Source organism: Rana temporaria, chromosome 6, assembly GCF_905171775.1.
Source record: "Rana temporaria chromosome 6, aRanTem1.1, whole genome shotgun sequence".
Lineage (NCBI taxonomy): Eukaryota > Metazoa > Chordata > Amphibia > Anura > Ranidae > Rana > Rana temporaria.
In genome coordinates, this window is record NC_053494.1 from 107,584,386 (window position 1) to 107,596,972 (window position 12,587).

At 46.5% G+C, this 12,587-nt stretch overlaps 1 protein-coding gene across 3 annotated transcripts in view; it reads right to left on the bottom strand.

The window, feature by feature from the left end:
- Positions 1–915: 915 nt before the first annotated feature.
- Positions 916–12,587, bottom strand: part of NAB1 (NGFI-A binding protein 1) — a 65,776-nt gene continuing 54,104 nt past the window's right edge. For all 3 annotated transcript variants that reach the window (XM_040357138.1, XM_040357137.1, XM_040357136.1), the window contains one exon: positions 916–1,553. In XM_040357138.1, coding sequence (XP_040213072.1) covers positions 1,468–1,553 — 86 coding nt within the window. In that variant the 3' untranslated portion in view covers positions 916–1,467. The remainder of the gene's footprint in view (positions 1,554–12,587) is intronic.

A 12,587-nucleotide genomic window follows, 5' to 3' on the forward strand; every position in this document is an offset into this window, starting at 1 on the left:
ATGTTTTTTTTTCTTTGTTTGTTTGCGCCCCTCCAACAATTTTGAGCACCAGCCGCCACTGAATAGTATCCCATCATTGGTGTCAGTGGGAGGAATAGTGACCCATCTTTGGTGTCCGTGAGAGGAATAGTACCCAATCATTGATGTCTGTGGAAGAAGTGGTGCCCCATTCTTGATGTCAGTGGGAGGAATGGTGCCCCATCATTGTTGTCAGTGAGAGGACTAGTACCCCATTTTCTGGGTCAGTGGGAGGAATGGTGCACCATTATTGGTGTCAATGGGGGAATAGTGTTCCATCATTGGTGTCAGTGAGAGGAATAGTGCCCCATCATTGGTGTAAGTGGCAGGAACTATGCCTCCATTGTTAATGTCAGTGGGAGAAACAGTGCCCAAGGGCCAGATAAAAGGTCGTAGTTTGGAGACACTGGTCTACATCAATCTTAACTCTGGAGCTCTAATGTAGAGATGCTACAGTCCTTAGACTTTAGATGACCCTTAACCATTGATTCAAGTTAATGAGTAAGACTCATTAGAAGTAAGCTAATTAAGGGAGGATATATGTTGTAAATCTTTCATATGTAGGCATGCAAAATTAAACCCTAAAGTAGGTTAATGACTATATTGATCACTGAGGGCCACATTGGCTTCTAATCAGATCCTGCATCCACCCAAACTAATCATCCTTTCCTCATGGGTATCCATGCAGGAACGGTGCGGGAAACCTGTTGGCTAATTATAAACACAATGCTCAGCTTGGTATAATGTGATCTAATGATCTAGCCCAAGGGGTCACCCACATGAACCACACATTTAGTATGAACGGAAGTAATGTTTCTGAATGATGCCACCTGTATTTGAAAAGAGTGTCTGTGTATCTGATATATGAAAAATAATAAAAATTCTTACAAGGTGTCCTCATACTGTAATTGTATTTTATGTTACTTTCTACAGGTGATAACATACTGTATATCCCACAGCCTGTGCCCATTACATTGTAATAGCTGCATGTGCCAGGATATCCACTCACTCTCCGTTGTTTTATTGCAGGATTAGTGTTGTACCGTTTTTATCTCTGTTTATCCAGTGATACGTAGAAGAATATAATAAATACAACACTACACTTTCAAGTAAAATGAAGCGTATTCACATATATTAAATAAAATACATGTTCTAACACTGTATTACTAAAACTATTTTATACCTAAAAAATAAAATTAAGATCATTTTACATTCTAAAATATTGCAAGCCCCCTTTATTAATTAGCGGGCGGTGCCATATAGTGAGTTTGACAGGAATGTGAATCCTTTCTCTGTTTTCAGTCCCATTTCATTACAAGTTTTCTTTTTTTTACCAGTTATATCAGTCAGTAAGCTTTGGCTTGAAATTCACTAATATATTGCTGAGGCAACAATGGTCAAATGTTTAAGGCTTGTTTGTTTCTGTAGTAATCTTCCAGTCAGCTGACTTTATATTCCATCGTTTGGCTCAAGTTTGATGATTCTTTTTTCTATGCTGCTTAAGGCTGCTTGTGAATAATCCCTCAGCATCATATCTGGTGGTACATAAACATAAAAATTCATTATTTTCAATCTGCTTCACCTCTCTCCTTTACATATTTCAATGACATACTCTCCAACCTATACATTGCATTCTTTAGTGAAGAGATCGATTATTATTATTATTATTATACAGGATTTATATAGCGCCAATAGTTTGTGCAGTGCTTTACAACATTAAAGCTGAGGTCCAGCTTTAAATTTTTTTTAAAACACTGTAGCTGCTGACTTTTAATAAGCACACTTACCTTTCCAGGTTGCCCACGATGTCGGCTGCCCAAAGCTGATCCGTTGATCGTGGCAGGTCGCGGCGCCGCCATCCTCACTAAGGGAAACAGGCAGTGGAGCCTTGCGGCTTCACTGCCCGTTTCTTACAGCACATGCGCGAGTCGCGCGTAGCTTTGTGAATGGGCGGCTGACACAGTTCCTAGAAGTCAGCGCGCCCCATTCTCCAGAAGACAACGCAAGGAGGATGAGACCGAGGAGCACCCCGGACAAGGAAGGGGCAGATTAGGAAGATCTGCCTAGTAACAGCCATTTCCGGTAAGTATAAAAAAAATATATATATTTTTTTTCACATTTTTTTTTTTTAGCTTTTTGGGCAATTTTTTTTTTTTAGGGTGGACCTCCACTTTAATTAGAACTTCAAAAATTTGTATACTGTATTTGCATTGCAGCATTTGAAACAAATCAAAAATATGTACTTTAGTTTCATTTTATCACAGTTCAGCTGTGTAAAGTTTGCTGGATATCCATTATAAATTATAATCCCAGAGAGTTTCTGACTGCTGTGTACAGCAACAAAGGCATCCAGCAACTGCAGCTGGCCAGCTTCATTAGCAGCAGAACATGAATTCTAGATTTGCCCTGCAGTGCCAGCACCATCTACTGGCGACATCTGGTACCATGTCTTCGCAGACTGATAAAGATATTTTGTGCAAATACAGGGGGGGATTTACTAAAACTGGTGCACACAGGATCTGGTGTAGCTGTGCATAGTAACCAATCAGCTTCTAACTTCAGCTTATTCAATTAAACTTTGACACTAAGCCCACATTCATATTGGGGGGATTTGGCATGCGATTTGACATCAGCGGCTATTGCTGGCAATAGCACCGTACAAATCGTCTTTGCGGTGCTGCATCGATTCCTGTATTTCCTGTACCACTTTTGGCGACTTTGGGGGTGATTTCAATAAACATCTGTGCAGGAACCCGCACAGATATCCCTGAAATCGCTCCCCAAGTCGGACTAACATGCGGGTATGAAATTGCGCGAGTTTAGCTGAACTTGCATGATTTCTGACCCGCAGCAATGTGAACCTAGGCTTAAACCTAGAAGCTTATTGGTTACTATGCGAAGCTGCACCAGTTTCTGTGTGAACCAGTTTTAGTAAATCTCCCCTATAGAGATAACTTTTATCCTACAAGTCCGCAATAGCTTTTTGTTCTGGTTTTAAAAAGCAAACATACAATACATATAAAAAAACAATATATATGGGTAATATTAGGATTTTTGGTTTACCCGTAAAATCCTTTTCTTGGAGTATATCACAGGATATATTGGGTTGATTTACTAAAACTGGAGAGTCTAAAATGTGGTGCAGCTGTGCATGGTAGCCAAGCAGCTTCTTGTTCAAATAATCTTTGACACAAAAACTTGAAGCTAATTGGTTTCTTTGCAGAGCTGCACCAAGTTTGCAATCTTCTTTTTTAGTAAGGGCCCTTTTACACTTACGGATCTGTTCCTTTAATATCCGCTTGCTCAGCGGGGATCGCTCCGTTGATCCCTGCTGAGCCGGCAGATGACAGGGCGGTCCCCGCACACTGTGACAGATCTCCGCTCTCCTCTATGGGGGGATCGGATGAACATGGACCGTGTGTCCGTGTTCACCCGATTCGATCTGCAGACGGATGGAAAAAATAGGATTTTCCTCCGTCTGCAGAAATGGATAATAGCAGGGACCCATGAGGGATACATGTATGTCCGTATTTCATCAGAAAACGGATGGATGAAATATGGACATATGGTCCGCACGTGTGAAAAGACCCTTTGTCAACCCCAGGGTGTCTTCATATTCATAACAACTTGGGTTTTGCTGGCATCTTTAGATGAATTGACATTGACCAAAAAAGGCGGGAATTCCCCATCCAGACATAATCCTGCCAAGCCCAGCCCCAGTTTTGTAGCAAGCAATGAGGAAAAGTCAAAGAGGGGATGAATCCCTGTGTCCTGTGTTGTACTACAAGTGTTTTACAGGTAAATCACAATCCTAAATTGTTCATCACAGGACACAGGGTACTTCATATTTATGACTACTTGGGACCAAATCACTGAACATGAGGGGTGGGCAACACAGAAACAAGGCCAACAAGCCCAAAACCCAAAGACAGAATTGAAGAAAACCTCACTGCAAAGCAGCCTACAAGGCTTTTCGCCCAAATCTGGCATCCTCAGAGCCGTAATGATCTACCTGGTTGAACACATGAAGAGAAGACCAGGTAGTAGAACAACAGAAACTTGATAGTGATGCGCCCAGATAGTATTGACACTCCTGGAAAGAGCTTTGACAGGGAAAGGAGAAACTTTGCTCTTGATGCCACAGGCTTTGACGTTGTATGACTGCACTCTGAGAGAGACACCCTGAAAGAAGACAATCCGCCAAAGTTCTTGGATGCTGATTGGCGACCTCGTTCCCCTGACAACCACACTCCCTGAACTGAGAGGCTTTCCAGAACACCTCCCCAGAATGGCTGCCATTCATCGTTAATACCTTCCAATTTTTGGGTATTGATCCTCTGGGTTTTATTCACCTGGATTGGAGCATATGCTTTGCCCAAACATGGCTGGGCTTGGCAAACTCCCAGCACAGCCACTGCAGGTTGCAGAGTTGCCTCTGTAGTCTACATGAGAAGGACACCTTAAAGAGGGCCTCTAACCAATTATCTGTGGGGTCGTTAAAGACCATGACCTCATCCAGGGGGACCATCAGGACCATATTCAAGGAGAAAATCACCAGATGAACAGCCAGAGTACTCCCTTTCTTATAGAATTCCTCTTCTATGGGGTACTGCTGTGTGAAAAGCTTTTTGAAGTGAAACAGCCTACATCGTTTGAGTTAGCGAATCACTTAAATATACCTCAGACTGTCTGCGTCCAAGGTCGTATGTCTGTACATGACATGCACGTGTATACACAAGTACAAGCATATACCCACATACAGTCATTGATTTCTATTGGTGGCTGTATGCAGCAACCCCTGTCTCCCAGGCAGGGAAATATGCCAGAATTTTACATCATAGAGAACAAGTCTCATGTGCATGGCCTAAATATTTCTACTCACCAACAGATGGTGTAGCATGGCTGGGCTGATCTGTCATTGTCACTTGGTTTTTCTCTTTCCAGCAGCCACATGCTGTACTTTCTGAGGTGGCAAAGCTAATACCATCAGTCGTAGTATTTTTGTTTTTTTTTAAAGGAAAACACACAAAAGAAAGACACCTATTAAAGGGGTTCGTTTTTTATTTTCTAAATAGATTCCTTTAAGCTAGTGCATTGTTGGTTCACTATCTTTTTCCTTCGATTTCCCTTCTAAATGTTTTTTTTTCTTTGTATGGAATTTCTCACTTTCTGTTCCTCCTCACTAACCCCCAGCCAGAATAGCTTGGATGATGGGGGCAAGCTTACTGAGGAGAAACAGGAAGTGAGAAATCCAGACAAAGAAAAAAAACATTTAGACCCCTTTCACACTGGAGCGGTTTGCAGGCGCTATTGCGCTAAAAACAGCCCCTGCAAACCGACCCTAAACAGCTGCTGCTGTGTCTCCAGTGTAAAAAGCCCTGAGGGCTTTCACACTGGAGCGGTGCACTAGCAGGACGGTAAAAAAAGTCCTGCACAGATGTCACTCGGTCTGGGGTCAGCCCTCTTGTGTCCGCCTCTGCAGTTATTCCCTTGGCCAGCATGGCAGCTGCTGGTGACATGAATGGCTCCGGCACATCCACTCCTAACTTTTTAAGCCCAACAAAGTCTAAACCCCACAGGGATCCATCCCCCTCAGACAAGGATGCCATGCAGGAAGAGGTAGGAGCATATTCTGCAGCACCAAGGCCTCTATTAGACCCTATGACTGCTTTTCCCACATCTGGCCAGCCAGTGTCAGATACAGTATTAAAAGATATGCTGCTCTCCCTTAGGCCCCGTACACACGACCGAGTTTCTCGGCAGAATTCAGCCAGAAACTCGATCGGAGCTGAATTCTGCCGAGAAACCCGGCCGTGTGTACACTTTCGGCCAAGGAAGCCGACGAGTTCCTCGTCAAGCCAAATAGAGAACATGTTCTCTATTTCCTCGTTGTTCAATGAGGAAAGTTGGCTCGCCGAGATCCTCGGCGGCTTCACACAGAACTCGACAAAAAAAAAGGATGAGTTTTGCCCGTCGAGTTCCTCGGACATGTGCACGGGGCCTAAGAGTGTCCCTGCAGGGAAAAGCACAACAAAAAGCAGATATTCAGGACCTGAGTGAAAGGGATAGAAAGGCATGGTAATCAGGAATTCAGCCTATAGTTGGACAAAAACTGTCCAGAGGGACCATATGGAACTAATCTTCGGATAGCATTGTAAAGAAAATAAGTATGCTACTCAAATGACATACACCTATTGCGTTTGGTGATCCTTTCAAGTGAGGGTGGGCTGGGTAAGGTCCACTTTAAAGATATTATTCTGTGTCCAGAAAAAAATTATCTAGCGATTCCTATAGCCAGTTATTCATCCATAAGCGAAGAGTCATAATAGCCCAATATAGGTGAGAAGGTCACACCCCTGCTGTTAAACTTGCTCAAGAGTTTTAATAAAAAATTTTTTGGCTGTGCTGCTTGGCATTGTTTGGTAAATTTTGATAAAAAGCCAAGTTATTTCAATTAACAATTTTTTTTTTATTTATATAATTTGGATCACAGGATACAGAGAAATGCAGGTAATAACAGTGGCTAAAGCATACACTTATCCAGGAGTACAGATATTACCCTTGCCCTTTATGGGTAGAGGGGGAGTTGAGGTTTCGGCCCTGGGGGCCCTATTCTAAAAGCTGGCTCTACCATCAGATAAGTCATCACATTTATGCATTTCAAACCGTTTTTTTTTGTTTTTTGTTTTTTTACCTCGGTGTCAACAGCAACACCCGAGCAGTAGGCTGTGTAAGAAGAAAAAAGGAAATCAGAAAAAGAAAAGAGAAAAGGGAGGGAGAGAGAAGGGAGATTTTAAGTTACCGCGCCTGCCACCACGTCCGCCCCCTGCGGGTCCTCCCGCCGGTGCCACTCGCTCCAGACCTCGTCATGGGCATCCATGCGATTACGTATCCTAGCTGTCATCCGCTCCATCAGCTCTACGTCCTTGACCCTAGCGTAAAGAGCCTCCTGAGATGGGGGCGAGGTTTTTTTCCAATTTAGAGCTATCAGGCATCTAGCCGCCGTTAGTACGTGCCTGAGCAATTTTTTATATGGCTTGGCCAGGCGGGGTTGGGAGATACCTAGCAGAAATAGTTTAGGGGTCAGGGGGATTGGCACCTCGAAGAGATGGGTAAGCAGCTGTTGTGTGGCCTGCCAGAACGGGGTAATGAGGGGGCATGACCAGTAGATGTGAAATAGGGAGCCTCTGGCCTGGTGGCAACGCCAGCATCGGTCAGAGGTGGATGGGTATATTTTGTGGAGTATGTCCGGGGTCTGGTACCAGAAACACAGAAGCTTGTATGAGTTTTCCTTATACAAGGTGCAAAGGGATGATTTAGCAGCCTGCCTCCAGACGGCCTGCCAGGCCTCTATCGATAGTGTCTCCCCCAATTCCCTCTCCCACCTCAGCATGTATGCATGTTTCCCCCGCCCCTGCCAATCATATGCGTTCAGTATCTGGTAGATATCTGTGATCAACCCCCGTCTATGGCGCCCCTCCAGGATAATACGTTCAAATGGGGACGGTTGCGAGAATTGGAGTTTTGGGGCTATTGTCTGGGCATAATGTCTTATTTGTAAGTAGCTATAAAACACCTGTCTGGGCAGATCGTGGTTCACCTGGAGCTCCGAGAATGTCAGCAGCCTACGAGTCCTGGGGTCCACCAAGTGTCCAAAATGGAATAGGTCTCGCGAGGCCCAGGGCCAAGACATCTGGTGGGTCAGGCTGTCCGGAATTTTGGGGTTGCAAACAAAAGAATTTAGCAGGGAGCATTCGGACTTAAGCACTACGTCTCTGGACATCTTGCGCCAGAGTCCTCTGAGCAAGGACATCGGGCCCAACAAACGGTCAGGTTCCACCCTCACATCAGCATCCCATAATAGGCTATTTGGGTGGACCGGGGCAAGCCATATCTTTTCTATCTCCGTCCACTTATTAAAGGACCTCTGGGGGAACCAAGAGACCACTGCGCGTAGCTGGGTAGCTTGGTAATATTTCACAAGGTTGGGGAAAGCTAGGCCTCCGTCTCCTCGCGAGGCAGTCATGACCGACCCAGGGATCCTACTCTTCTTATGGTTCCAGACGAACTTCAGCATGTCGCTCTGAAGCTTGCGGAGGTGGGCGTACGGGATCGGGATGGGTAACGTCTGGAACAGATAGAGGAGTTTGGGAAGGATGACCATTTTTATGGCCGCCACGCGGCCTAGGAGCGAGATACGGTGTGCCTTCCACTTTTGAAGGAGGTCTCTGACTGTTCGATATAGGGGAGGGAAGTTGGCCTGGTAAAGGGAGCTAAAGGATGGTGTAATGTGGATCCCGAGGTATTTAAGGGATGAACTGTCCCAGGTGTAGGGGAAATTCGACTGTAGGTGGAGGACCTCAGCCTCCGCAATGTTGATCGGGAGGGCCGCTGATTTTGAAGCGTTCGTTTTGTACCCCGACATTGTCCCATATTTATCTAGTTCAGCATGGAGGTTGGGCAGGGAGATTCTGGGTTGGGTCAAGGTAAGAATAATATCGTCCGCGAACAAGGATGTCTTAAATTCTTTTCCCCGCACCGAGATTCCCCTGATGTCCGGGTTCCCCCGTATGGATGCTGCCAGGGGCTCGACACAGAGGGCAAAGAGCAGGGGTGAAAGTGGGCATCCCTGACGCGTACCGTTGGCTATCTGGAAGGGGGATGATGTGGCAAAGGGAGTTTTAACTTGGGAGGTAGGGTTGGAGTATAGGTGTTGTACCGCCCGCAGGAAGGGACCTTTAAACCCCATGTGGTGCAGGGTAGCGAGCATGAAGGGCCAGCTTAGGCGATCAAATGCCTTTTCGGCATCTAGGCTCAGTATCAGAGCCTCCGCACCGTCCCTATTGGCTACATCAATCAGGTCGATGACCTTCCTGGTGTTGTCCCCTGCCTGGCGTAGTGGCACAAAACCTACTTGGTCCTTATGGATCAGGGAGGGGAGGATAACATTCAGCCTAATCGATAGAAGTTTAGTGAATATTTTGAGATCTGAATTCAATAATGCTATGGGCCTGTAGCTAGCACAAGAGGCTGGGTCTTTATCCGGTTTCGGTATGAGGGTCAGAAAGGATCCTTGCATGTCACTCGGGATTGGGGTCTGATGGAGGAAGGCGTTAAATAGTTTGGTCATGTGGGGGCCGAGTATCGGGAGGAAGGCCTTGTAGTACTCGTACGGTAGTCCGTCGGGTCCAGGGGATTTATGGGCTGGGAGGCCCTTTACTGTTTCTGCTAACTCTTCCGCCGTTATAGGAGCATTCAGGCCCTGTAAGTCTGCTGTCTGAAGCCGGGGTAGTCCCGCTTGTTCTAAGTATTGGGTCATTCGGGCTTTCAGATCGGGAGACGGGGGGTTGTGCGGTATTTCCTGTTTATTATATAGGTCTGTATAGTAGTCCGCGAAGGCTGCCGCTATGTCTCTGGGGTGTGTCAGAAGGTCGCCCCCCCTATTCTTTATCTGATGTGGGGTAGAGGTCAGGGCTCGGTCTGCCAGTTTCCTGGCCAAGAGAGCCTGCGCCTTGTTGCCCTTGTCGTAGTAAAGTTGTTTTAGGCGGGTTAACGCCTTTTCTACTTTGCCTAAAGCAAGGTCCCGCAGCGTCGTGCGTGTTTGGACAATCTGTTTAAGGAGTGCGGTGGATGGGTTTAGGAGGAGCTTAGCCTCTAGGGCCTTCAGTTGTCGTTCAGCCATTGCTCTAGCAGCCCCGGCGTCTTTCTTCATGGCCGAGGAGAGGGCCATGCACTTTCCCCTCAGGACCGCCTTATGGGCGGCCCACAGGGTGGAGGTGGAAACATCTGGGGTGCCATTTTCCGTGAAATAATACTGAAGGGTCTCTTCCAGTTCCCGTTTCGAGGGGGCATGTTGTAGGAGGAGGTCGTTAAGCCTCCAGTTATAGGGCCGACGGAGGGGCGCAATTAAATTCAGGGACAGCGTGATGGGAGCATGGTCCGACCAGGAGATGGGCAGCACACTAGCCGCTTCAGTAATCCGAAGTGTATTGTTATTAACAAAAAAGTAGTCTATCCGCGTATGTGTGCGATGTGGGGCCGAATAAAATGTGTGTTGGCGATCTCCTGGATGGAGGGCTCGCCAGGCGTCAAATAGTGCGTTTTTCCTGGTCAGTTGGCGAAACAGCTTTGAGTCCCTGAGGGCTCGGGTTTGTGAGGTCTGGGTGTTTGCCACTAGGCGATCCCAGGTGGCCGAGTGTGCCAGGTTGAAGTCTCCACCAATCACCAGTAAGTCATGGGACTCTCGGGAAAGTCGGGCAAGGACCCTGGTTAAGAAGTGGTGCTGATGTGTGTTGGGAGCATAGACTACGCAGAGGGTAATGGCCTGTGACTGCCACAGGCCCCTGAGGATAAGAAAGCGTCCCCTAGGGTCTAGATACGTGGAGGAGCATGAAAAAGGGGACCCCTTTTTGAAGAGGATGGCTACGCCCGCCCTCTTGTTTGGTCCAAATGCCTGGTATACCTGGGGAAAGTGTCGGGATGCAAATGTGAAGGAGTCAGCCCTATCAAAGTGGGTCTCCTGCACCATGATAATGTCTGCCCCTGACTGCCTAAACTCCCGGAGCGCCAGGTGTCGTTTCTTGTTAGAGTTTAGCCCATGTACATTTAGTGAAAAAATTCTAGCCATAGCCTAGGAGGGGGTGCGCTACTCGTATACTTATCTGGTGGAGCAGGCGACGAGCCCAGGTCAGGGAGAAAAAGCCAAGTTAAAGTGGTTGTAAAGTCACTATAGTATATCATCCCATCCCCTCTGTTAAACAACGATATGTGTCCCAGTGTCTATGCTATATAAAAATATGCAGATTTCCACCTCAGAGCATCTCCAGTCGCTCACGTGACTCCTTGGCTCTCTCCTCTCCCAGGCTGACAGCTACAGTGGGAGGGGCTGAGAACTCCTGCTGATGTCGGCCGGGGAGGAGGGGAGGGAAGAGCCGAGTGATCACGTGAGCGATGGGAGACGCTCTGAAATAAGGTAGAAATTGAAAGAAAACTATGTTATTCTGCTGTGTCTGAGATGTTATTAAGAAATTTATTAAGATTTACAAACTTCCAGATCCAAACGCCTGGACCAAACACGGTACTTTCACAAGTGGTGTCCCAACACTCGATAATTCCCTTACCACAACTCACCTCCACATATATTTATTCATGTTATTTGTTCCGCCACTTAGGCCCCATACACACGAGAGGATTTATCCGCGAATACGGCCCAGCGGACCGTTTCCGCGGATAAATCCTCTCGAGGATTTCAGCGGATTTCCATGCGATGGAGTGTACTCACCATCGCATTGAAATCCGCGCCAAAATCCTCTGGCGATGACGTGTCGCGCCGTCGCCGCGATTATGACGCGGCGACGTGCGCGACGCTGTCATATAAGGAATTCCACGCATGTGTCGAATCATTATGACGCATGCGGGGGATCCCTTCGGACGGATGGATCCGGTGAGTCTATACAGACCAGCGGATCCATCCGTTGGGATGGATTCCAGCGGATAGATTTGTTTAGCATGTCAGCAAATATTTATCTGCTGGAATCCATCCCAGGGGATAAATATCCGCGGAAAAAGATCCGCTGGAGTGTACACACCATAGGATCTATCCGCTGAAACCCATTTGCTGGGATTTATCTGCGGATGGATTCTATTGTGTGTATGGGGCCTTACAGCTCTCCCATGCTTTCAATGCCCAATTTCCTCAATCCCCCTGTGTGGTTGTCCAATCGGATTTGGAACGAGTACTCTGTACAGAGTGTGGTGAGAAACCTGCCTAAAATCTATATTCTCACTTTATTTTTGTTGCCCTGCCCCCCCTTGAGGGTCTGTGGACTCGCTGGCAACATGACATTCCCGCATTGGACAACGATCATTGGGATGATAACTGGGATTTCCCTTTTCGGCCCCTGGTTTTAATACAAGACTGCCTTGTACAGTTTAAAATTGTACAGAGCCTATTTCACCCCCAGAGACTCCACAGGATGAACTCAGACATCTCACCAAAATGTTTGAGATGTGGTTCCTCTTCGGGGGACTTCTCCCACATGTTCTGGCACTGCCCTAAGGCTGCAGTCCTTTGGAAAGAAGTGCTTGTTCTGATTGGCCTAGTCACTTCTATCTCGATACAACCCTCTATGGAAGTATGTTTATTGGGGCTTGTTAAAGCTTTAGCCCCGACTGTAGCTAGGAGGATGCTAATTAGCCTGCTTCTTTTTTTATGCAAGAATGACTGATGTGATGCAGTGGAAAAGGCCTTCTTCCCCTTCTCTCTCCAAGTGGAAACATTTAGTGAACAGTAGCCTTCCCTTATACAAAGACATGTATATTAATAGAGGTTGCCCCATGAAGTATGACAAAGTTTGGCGTCCCTGGTTAGAGGAACCTTCGACTGCTTGAAACGAATAGAAAGAAACCTCATGATCGAGTGCTCTTCAATGTAAAGCCTTGTACAAGCGATCGGATTTTCTGTGGACAAAGCGTAGGACTTTTGTACGAAGGGCGTTGGCAATGAACTTATATTGCATACAAACGGCAAAGAATTGTTGGTCAACAAACACGAAACTATGTGTTTTTTC